The following is a 10,793-nucleotide window of genomic DNA, read 5'->3' on the forward strand; positions in this document are numbered from 1 at the left end:
TTAACCCAGCGCAAGTGTTCTTCTGAGTTAATCATCTACTGGGTTAACGAATTAAATCGGCTCATGGAGGAGGCTGGGGAGCGGCAGAGCCTTGGTCCGAGGTAAGGGCTGGAGGAGGAGGAGGAAGAAGAAGAGGAGGAAGAAGAGGAGAAGGAAGAGGAGGAGGAGGAAGAAGAGGAGAAGGTGGAAGAAAAAGAGGAGGAGGAGGAAGGTGCCAGGAGCATGTGCAGGGGATGGAGGAGCTGGGACCCATGGGCCATGTGGTGGTGCCACCAGGCCGGTCGCAGTGTGAAATCCTGCTTTGTACTGCAGGCCCAAGGCGAGCAGAGCCGTGTGCCTCGGCCTGGCATGGAGCTGGATGCTTTGTAGCACGGGGAAGGCACAGACATGAGGAGAAGGCCGAGGAAGAAGCCTGGGGCTGTCCAACCTCCGCTCCCTGCAGCTCCCTTCTCCTCGGCCTAGCCTGGGTCCCACCGCAGCACGACCTTCGTGCTTCAGCAGGGAGACCAAAAAGTGAACTACTCCTGGGCCAGTGCTGGAGCTGGTAGAGTGGCTGCAGCCCCTCAAAGTCCCTCAGGTCCCTCAGGACCCCCCCTGCTCCCAGCGAGGGCAGACGGGGCTGGGTGGCACGTCCCCGGTGCCCGCATCCTGCTCCGGTGCTGGCCGCAGCGTGCGGGCTCTCGGAGGGGGCTGAGTGGCACATTCCAGCTGAAACTTGTAAGGCTGAGGTATTTTAAGTATATTGGCTTAACGAAAATGGTTGTGAGCTTTGCTGGGGCAGATTGACAATTATTATTTTTTTATTTTTTTTTAGTTTGCAGGGCCATAAAAATTCCATTTCTGCCGTGGAAAGTTTTAACCTCTTCCTTGCCCCCGGAGCTCGTTTCTGAGGGCATTAATCAGGGATTTGAGCTGATGGTTCCCCGGTGAACTGTTAAAAGCTTTGGGGCAAATGTGTGTGTTCTTTGTGCCGGGCTCTTTATCTGGAGCCCGCTCCTGGTGTCCCTGTGTGGCTGTCCCTGGGTGCAGGAAACAGGCTCCTGGGCTGCGGCACAGGGCAGAAAAAAGGCTCAGATTGGGGCTACGGAGGAGGAAAACTGAATGGGAAGAGCTTGGCCTTTGAGTAACAGATGTGATGGAGCTCAGTGGCCATGGGAGTGTTAGGAGCAACTTGGGAGGGGCATGTGGCTCCACCACAGCGATGGAGAATCCTGTTTCAAATACTCACCGAGCACTCCTGCGGGCTGGCAGCTGCCAAAACAGGATGATATTTGGGGAGAAATGGGGGCACTACTCCCTTTTCACACCATTTCTGGGGCCCCATCATCACCAGATCTGATTTTGTAGGGGGACCCGCAGCGAGGGTCCTCCATCCCATCCTGCCTCTACGTGTGACACCAAGCAGCAGGCAGGGACTGGCTTGGAAAAAGCATCTCTCTTTTTCCCCTTCTAATGAACTGCTTTGAACTCTGCTGGCATAAAGTGCTGTCAAATCCCAAATCACGTGAAACCTCCCGTTATTTTCTTTACCTCCACGCTCCGCAGGGAGCGAGCGCTTACAGCGTGTGCTCTTTGCATTTATTCTCCTACCCGGCTCCCACTTGCCCGAGCCGTGCAAGACCATTTTCCCGTCAAGTTCTGGTTTTGATTCTCCATCTCGCTTCCTATCTTGTTTTTTTTTTTTTTTTTTTTTAATCTCAAATTGTTTGAATTTCCTTTTGGATGTGCCTGCTGCAAGGCGCTGCAGCGGCAGAGGAAATGGTGACTGGGAGGAACGAGCCCCCGAGTAAACAAGGGCCAGGGTTTCAGCGCGTACATCTGATCGATGGAGGTGGCTCTGATGGAGGAGATAGCCCTGACGCCAGCCCGAAATGTGGCTGTTAGAAGTTGGAGCTGCCTACAATGATAGTTGTTAAAAATGCGGCGTATACCATCGAGGGGGGCACGGCTGCGCTCAAATATTTTCCTTTTCTTCAAAAAGAAAGGCAACAAGCACGCCTCTGTTCCAGGAGAAGAAGGGGAAAAAAAAAAGTATATAAAAAAAAAAAAGTGGGTGTTGTTGTCTGTGCGTAAAGGGCAGCATGGAAAAAAAAGGAGGAAAAATGGAATATTTATTTAAATTGCTTTTCTGCCGGCCGCCCCTGCTGTCTGCTGAGTGGTAGCGGCTAATAGCTGGAGGCGAAACTAATACTTGGCAGCGGATAAGACACAGCACAGGCCCCCTTGTATTAGGGGCTTGCTGAAGTGCTTGCTTTATGTCAGGGCTGCAAGATGAGTTCATCTTTCCATGGGTTGTTTGAAAGCGCTGGGAGATAAAAGAAGGCACAGGAGCCCACGTGGCCGGGGCACGGGAAGGGTCCTGCGGGAGGCTCGGGGTCAGAGGCTCGGTGCTGAGCCTCCAGGTGTCTCCTCGAGGTGTCTTAGTGTGCCCACGGACCTTCCATAAGGCGTCTTGGATTCTAGATGCAGCAAAGCATGAGGTGGAAAAAAAAAATCTGATTTTCAGCCCATGCGTAGGTTGTTGATGTCTTTACCCCAAAATGGGAAGCAGACACGGTGCTGAGGGTGGTGACACCCACACCGGTCCATGTGCTGCTTTCCTCCTGAGGTTTGAAGTTATCCCATTCTTAAAGGAAGGGAAATTTGGGGGTTGAGTGGTAGTTTCTAAAAATTGAGGTAACAAACCTACCTACCCAAATACTTGGTGGATGTTGAGGGATGAAACATGCAGATGACTGCTGCCAACTTTTGGGCCCGGCAGATGAGAAGCTCCAAGCTCGTGTGTGGCCCCCAGCAGCACTTGGATGGGACAGGAGCAAAATTAAGCATTTGTGAAGGGTTTTGGAAAGGTGCTGGGGGCATCTCGGCTGTCTGCTGTCCCAGGGGAGAGGTGGTTGTGACAATTGGGGTGTACCTGCAGTGAAACTCGGGTGCTCGGCTTTCCTTTCTTGGTATTTCCATCGTTTATGAGCTATGTGATATTGTATCTCCTAAAATCTGGAATCTCTCGCCTTTCAAAGAGCGAAACGCTCTGATGTCTGCATGGTGGTAGGCCAAGGGTTGTTAGTGGAGAAGGCCAAAAGATTTTCGTTGATGCCAAGCTCTTGATTTCGGGGTTTGTACAGATGTGGCTGAGGACAGTCTCGCTCCAGGAATGGTTGATTCAATCAGACTGCGTTTGGGTCAGATTTGTGTTAATGCCACGTTGGTTAACAGTTTCTGCAATCAGGCACTTCAGCCTTTTGGAGTGCATTGGGTTGTTTCTTCAGTTCCTGGGCATTCAGGGATGAGAGGTCATTTGAGATGGAAAAGCAAGTGCAGGTTATCAGCTAAAGAGCAAGAAAAAGGGGAAAAACCTTTCTGTTTGCTGATTTTAGTCTAAATAGAGCCCATGTCAGGGGCTGTCCCAAATAAGGAGCAAAAAGAGGCACTTGGAGCTCAAAGAGGAGCACAAAATGCACTTTGGAGACCTGTGGCTCTTTGTAATTGCTCCATCCAGGAACGGGCCGGTGGCCGCAGAGCAGCTGCTTGGTCAACATCTCTCCTGGCTTTCTGCTGCTCTTGCTGTGGGGTTTGAAGACAAAAGCAGCCCCAGCTGAAGCGTGTCCCCGTTTAGCCTGGCCATTGCCACATCTATAGGGTCACACGCTGCAGGGCCTGCGTTTTCCCATGGCTTTGAGGCCCAGGACATCAGCTCCAGTCTTAGGAGGCACAAAGCTGTTGTTGTGCTCCTCCATGGTAGGTCACCAGAAACTTCCCACTTCTGGATACAGCACACATCAAACCAAAATGGGGCCGTTGGCATCTGTGTGGGGTCCAATAAATTATTTGAACAGATATGGGGGGGAAAAGGGTCTGATCTGGGGTTTTGGTGGGGGTTTGGACCACGTGGAGGGGACGATGAGCACTGCCCGTGGCCAAGGGCATCCCGCCGGCTCTGCCTCCTCCCTGCTTGCCCGATTACCCCCATCTCCCTTCCCCTTAAATTTGCACAGTTACAACTCAAGTTAAAGTCTTAACAAAGCCGCTTAATTCAAAGATCGTTAATGGGGAGGGGAGCCCATTCCCCTCCGGGGGAATTTGAGCCTGAAAAGAAACGGGGCTGTGGGGCTGTGCTTGAAATCCGGTGCGTCAATGGGGTCTCTGAAGCAAAATAATGGCATCACCCCGCGTGCGAGTTAATCAGACTTGATGGCACGGAGGCGGAGGGGTCAGCAGGCCGCGGGCGCGTGATATATTGTCAGGGAGCTTAATGCCGGCCGCAGAGCAGGGCAGAGCTCCTGGCTTGAAATCCCGGAGCGGTTTGCTTTTAACTGGAGGTAGGAGCAGGGCTGATGTCTAGCAAGAGGTTAATTTGCCCCCTCCGGGGCCCTTGTAGGGCTGAGGTTCCCATGTTCCTTCTGGGGGCATCATAAAAACTCCAGTGAGCTTTGAGCAGATTTCTGGCAGTCCGCATCCCTCCCATTTTCCCCGAATGTAATTCCTAGAAAGAAAAGGCGTTTCTTATTGTTCTGGAGAGAACTCCAATGGCTTTATAGGAGGACATGTATAGTTCGGGGAAACTACTCCCCCCTTGGCATGAAGTGCCTGCTCAGATTTCGTGTTCCCCCATGGGAACATCAGCACTGCTGTTGAAGAATATTACGAAGCAGAGCTCCTCACCCGAGCAGTTCGTGGGCATCCTCGGCGTTTCAGCTCGACCCAAGTTTGCCTTTGGATGTGGGGGTGCAGCACCACAGCAGTGCTGGAGGAGCTTGGGGAGCTGCCAAAATCCAAGGGTGGCCAAGCCGTGGTGGGGGTATCGGGGTACAGCGTCCCAGTGGGATCTGGCTGCTGGAAGTGGTCATGTCTTGAGTTCATGGGGTCCTGGCTGCCGGACGCAGAGCTGAGCCTTAAATCGGAGAGAGAAAGGGGTGTTGGGCTCCGTGGGAGATGGAGGGTGGCCTACTGGGGCACCAGCCCTTGCTTGAGCCTTCTTTCCTGGGGCCATTTGACAGACTTGGTTGAGAACAAGCTTTGGGTTGAAGACGAGCGTTGGGTTGAAGACGAGTGTTGGGTTGAAAGATGAGCTTGGGGTTGAAGATGAGCTTGGGGTTGAAGATGAGCTTTGGGTTAAAGATGAGCTTTGGGTCGAAGCCAAGTTTTGTTTCCACAGGAACAGAGCTGGTGGGTGGGGAAAGCCATTCGTTTGCCCTCAGTGCTCGTCTTCTCCCAGGCAATCACAGCAAACCTGACTCTTGCTCTGCTTTCCCCCACAGATGCCAGCACGTCGCCCGATGCCGTGAAAAGGAGCCATTGGTGCAACGTGGCCTACTGGGAGCACCGGACGCGCGTCGGCCGCCTCTACACAGTGTACGAACAGTCTGTCAGTATATTTTATGACCTACCTCAAGGAAACGGCTTCTGCCTCGGACAGCTAAACCTGGAAAACAGGAGCGAGACTGTGAGAAGGACTCGAAGTAAAATCGGTTACGGGATTTTACTTAGCAAGGAACCGGACGGTGTGTGGGCTTACAATCGCAGCGAGCATCCCATCTTTGTCAACTCCCCGACACTGGACATCCCCAACTGTAGGACTTTGATCGTGCGCAAGGTGATGCCGGGCTATTCCATCAAGGTGTTTGACTACGAGAAGTCCTGCCTCTTGCAGCACACCGCTGAGCTGGATTACGCGGACGGGCCCTACGACCCCAACAGCGTGCGGATCAGCTTCGCCAAGGGCTGGGGGCCCTGTTACTCGAGACAGTTCATCACGTCGTGTCCGTGTTGGCTGGAGATTTTGCTCAGTAACAATCGATAACAGTCAGCCTCTGACGAAAGGAAAATGAAAAAAAAAAAAAAAAAAAAAAGACACAGACTATCCCAAATATCACCTACCTAGATTTAATATAAAGTTTTATATATTATATGAAAATATATATTATACTTGTAATTATGGAGTCATTTTTACAATGTAATTATTTATGTATGGTGCAATGTGTATATGGACAAAAAACAGAAAATGCACTTTGGCTTATATAATTCTTTCAATACAGATTTTTTTAAAAAAAATTATACAGCAAAAATAGGAGAAAGCCCTAATTTTGATGTATGGTTTTTTTGAAAATATTATTAATACCCAGACAAAAAGCTAATACCAGTCACTCATTGATAATAAAGTATTCGCATTATAGGGGGGTTTTTTAATTGTCTTTTTTTTTTTTTTTGGTCTTTTTTTTTTTTTTTTTCCCCCTGACTGAAGTTCAGAGCAGCATCTGCTCAGGCTCTGCAGTCAGGAGGGATGTCCAGAGGGGTGACTGCTGTCTCCCATCCCAGCCAGGCCCCTTAGAAAAATGGTCAGTTGCTGGCCGGCTGCAGCAGTGTCTAAGAGGAGGGGAAATGGGGACAGCATGAGAGCGGGGAGCAAACAAAAGGTGAGAGGGAAATTTCCTGTTAGCTGTCCTTGGTCAGGGCTCACTGCTCTCTGGTAACACACAGCGTGATGGGGACGTGGGGATGATGCATGTTCCTGTTCCCGTTTGTGCAAATCAGTGGGTAGCAGTGCTGGTGGGAAGAGCAGAACAGAGCACGGCCCTAAAGGCCAGTAGGACCCAGTAAGACCAGTTTGCATTGTCCAGTAGGACCAGTTGGCATTACTGACCTTGCACTGCCTCGGGTACCTCCCGGATGCGTTTGATGGTTGAGAAACAAACGGTGCTGTTGGATAACTCGTAGTTGGGTGGCTCCTCTGCTGGAGGCAACGTAACATGGCCTGAATTTTGGAAACCTGAAATAAGGTGGAAGTGAGTTGAACGAGGCTTGTGCAGGTTCGTCCCGTGGCTCTCCCATTCTGCCAGGCAATAACGCAATACCAAATCGTTCCTAAAAAGGAGCAGCTGCAGCCAGAAGTCCTGGATCAATGAGCTTGTCCCGGCATAGGTACATTCTGGAAATTGGATAAAATCAATTTTGCTGACTTCTCCATCAGTTTTGTTCCTCTCATTGCTGTAGCACCATGCGCCTGCACGGGCAGGTTGGGTGGTGTTTGGCTTCGCTTTGCCAGTAAAGTTATTTGCTGTGTTATTTATTGCCAGTGACTGGTGTGGCCAAGTCTTGGAGTTTATTACAAATCTGTGTAAGTTGGCTTTTTGTGAAGTCCCTGCCTCTGGAGTCTGGTGACTTTAAGGAGCTCCTCAGCTTTCAATGTTAAGGGGATGGTTTTGTAGCCCTCACATTTGCGGAGAAAAGCAAGCAACAAGAACTTAATGGCTCCAAACCCAGACAGGGACTAAAACGGGACTGACTTACTATTAAAAATCCCTCCTGATAATACCTGGGGGGTTCTACAGCAGCTATGAGCAGGTATGGGGCAGGTGGGGACCTCACTGCACCAGGAAAGGCGCAGACCTGGTGTGGATGTTGGGGAGAGACGCGAGCAGGGAATGTCGCAATGACATTTCTGCAGCTCATTTTTCAAATTATAACCATACTTGAAATGATATTTAATTGGGACCACATTGGTTGAGTTCACGCAGCATCGGTACTAATATGACATCATTAATTTTTGTTTGTGTTACAGCCATTGTTGTCAGGGGATGGTGTCAAAACATGTCACTATCGTTTAAAGCCAGCTTTCAAGAGCTTTGCGGGGTTTTTTTTATCCCGTTTGGCTTAGATTTGGTGTGTTGTGCCATACCACCTACATCACTCGCTGCATCACTTCCATGCACTTGGTTAAAAGATCATTTTTATTTTAAGATTTATTTTTTTTTTTTTGACAAAAAGAGGGTTTTGCAAACACTGCCTTCGTTTCAATTCAGAAGAGCCAGCCAAGAGCTGATTTGCTTCTCCATGTTTGCTGCCGGTTTCCTTTTCCAGCCTCCTCTTTCCTGGCTGCCCCCTCACCACCCAGATGGCCTCACACCCCTGCAGCACCCATCCCTGTCAGGATGTCATTTTGTGGGACATCCTTAACCATCTTTTGGGGCCCTGTCCCTTGTGCCCTCTCCTCCTCCACCCTCACACGAGCGGAGGTGGCAGCGTAGCCCCAGGCAGTGCCAAATCAGTGCACCCACCTCTAACACGTCCTCAGGGAAGGACAATGAAGGACAAGGGAGGATGCCCTGGTGCTGTTTGCTTTGCTCCTTGCACTGCCGTGGTGGCACCGAGCTCCTGGATTGCCTCGGTTTTTGCTTTTCCCTGTGCTGAAACTTGGAGGGTTAAGGTCGGGGTTTCCGTTGTGCAACCCACTGACGGTGCTTCATTTTTCTTTTTTTATTACTCATGCGCTTCCCCGGGCATAAATCTAGAGTTTTATTTCAGTTGACAGCGAGGCTTTAAAGGGAATGAAAAGGATTTTATGGAGAGGCAATGAAATAAGACATCAAGTATTCCTCGCTGTCCCTTTTCTCCCCTTTAATGCTTTACTGTAATCGTTCGAACTTTGGCTCCTTTAAAGAAGCTGTAGGACTTTCCAAGCAGCACTGTCTGCTAAAAGCCTTCCCATTTACAACCAACAACCCCCACTGCTAACTTTAAATCCCCCCAAGAAAGCCAGGTGGGCAGGAGCAGGCATTTATCTGCAAGAACTTTTCTCCCTGCCAGGGTTTGCAGGAGCAGCTGGGCATCGTTGGGCGCTGCTACGGACCCAACGGGTCCCAGCTGTGCTCCCCCAGCTGCTGGTGTTTGTTCGTCAGCCCCAGCCCCTGTAGGAGGGGTAATAAACCCCTCACCAACCCCCGCTTTTCCCTTTTGCAGCATTGTGAGCTTGGAGTTTGGGCTGGAGAGCTGGAGGTTTGCTGAAAAGCAGCGTTGAGCAGCAGCATCTCGGTGTCAGAGCTCGGAGGTGCTTGCACCACTTGATGCTTCTCCGTGAAAAAGGTGGGTGAGAGCGTGCCTTGGTTGGCCCTTGCAGGCTGGGGGTGGTGTGGGTTTAATGCCAGGGCTGGTGGAGCTCCCTCAGCCCTACAATTTCCTTGTCCGTGCAGAGCCTGATCCTGCAGGAGAGCCTGGAAGGAGCGGTCTGGGTCATGCTGGCTGCTGCAGGGATTGTCCCCAGGGGTGGTGGGACAGGGAGGTGTCTTAATGGGGTGTCTGGGCTGCAAACCTCGCTGGGCACCTTCATCAGAGCGCTAACAGAGGAATCCATGGTTGTTTGTGGGGTGCAGCTCCAGCCAGGAGTGTTAATGCTGCCTGGTAACATCCTATTGCCAAGAGCACCCAAAAGCATAATTCTCCCAGAATTGGGCCTGAGTCCTTGTGGGCTTTAGTGTGTGGAGTGTGTTTATTTGACAAGATCCTCTTAATTTGAGCAACATCATGCTTTAAAGCTGTCTGTGCACTGGGCTGATGGGAAGCAGCCAGTTGCTGCTGGTAGGTCCTGAAGATGTTCATCTTCTCTGCCCTTGACTTTCAGTGCTATTAAGACTGTGAAATATCTTTTGCTTGCCAGAATGGGAAAGAAATGAATGCTAAAAGGAACCATGCTCAGCTCTTACTGGAAAGAAAGGCTAAAATCCTATTGTAGCAGTTTTTGCCACTGTTCTACAGGCTGTTAACCTTTAGACCGTAATCTTCCTTCTCAGGGCTTTATCCCTCAGTAGAAACATGGGGGATGTGTTCAATGCACGATTAAAAGCTGACTATTCCCCTATAGCATGGGCAGTCAAGGGGAAAAAAATTGCTGTTGATGCAGAGGAATGAGCTCCAGGTGATGCTGTTTGACTTCATGGTCACTGTAAGGAATTAAACTGCTCTGGGTCTTGGTTTGGGTTGAAAACCAATATTTTTAACAGAGTTGCTGAAGGACTTGGATGCGTACCCACGCTTCCAAAACCCCGGTGGCCCCAATAGGCTTGGGCTTTGTTTGCTCCTCTGCTGTAGCTGTGCTTGTTGTTGGCAGTGGGGCAGGGGATGAGCTTTACCTGCTGCCCAAAGCATTTGGTGGCACCAGGACGGAGGCTGAAGCAGTCGTGTGGTCAGGGCTGCTGCTCTCCCTCCTGCCTCCGGATGCCTGGCCTCAACCACGGCCCTTCTAGAGGGCAAAAATACGGGCCTGCAACAGGTACAGCCCTGACATCAGGTCAAGGAGAGCCCGAGATGCTGTGGGTGACTGCGGAGCATCCGGGGTTATTTCCTGTCAATAACTCCTTGTGCTTCCCTCAAAGGCCTTATGTTCCGTTTGGTGTGCGATGAAGCATTGCTTGCTGCTTTGTGGGTAATCCCCTCTATATTCCTGATTTATGAAAGCGCTGGTGCGATGGACAAAGTAGCATCTGTACTATATACACTGTGGGAACAACCCAAAATTGCTCTGAAACTTCACTGGCTTACAATTATATTGGATTCTATTAAATTAAAACACATAGCACATATATTACACAATAAACCACAGCTATTTCATGGATCAAATTAAGTTTTATTTGGGCAAATTACAACCTTTCTTACAGTTGGGCCTTTGTGAAACCATTCCTTTTTAATAAAAGCAGGCATTTTTGGCAAATGCTCTTAAAGTGTGCATTCCCAATAACTGCTTATACTGTTGCTATTCTTTCTGGGATATATGTGGCTAATTATCTTCTCCTATTTAGGAGAGGTTCAAATGAGCGGAGTGGTATCTTCCCTTTCCTATCCCCCCCCCGTGCCTCCCTTCTGCTGGAATTTCTTATTGCTTTCCGTTTTTATTAGCTTGGCTATGGAAGTCAGCAGAAAAACCTTCTCCTCGTTAAAAGCAGGAGCCTGTTTCCCGGAATTTCTGGGGAAAACGTGACTCTCACAGCCAGCCCTGGTTTGGGGCACAGAGCTGGAGACAGGGC

General features: G+C 50.2%; 1 protein-coding gene across 1 annotated transcript in view; it reads left to right on the forward strand.

Moving 5' to 3' along the window:
- SMAD6 (SMAD family member 6) overlaps positions 1 to 6,134 on the forward strand; it is a 32,973-nt gene extending 26,839 nt beyond the window's left edge. The window contains exon 4 of the mRNA XM_084293570.1: positions 5,259 to 6,134. Within this exon, the coding sequence (XP_084149696.1) occupies positions 5,259 to 5,800 (542 nt within the window). The 3' untranslated portion in view covers positions 5,801 to 6,134. The remainder of the gene's footprint in view (positions 1 to 5,258) is intronic.
- The last annotated feature ends 4,659 nt before the right edge of the window (positions 6,135 to 10,793 follow it).

This window comes from Netta rufina (genome assembly GCF_964035555.1).
Source record: "Netta rufina genome assembly, chromosome: 11".
In the NCBI taxonomy this organism is placed as follows: Eukaryota; Metazoa; Chordata; class Aves; order Anseriformes; family Anatidae; genus Netta; species Netta rufina.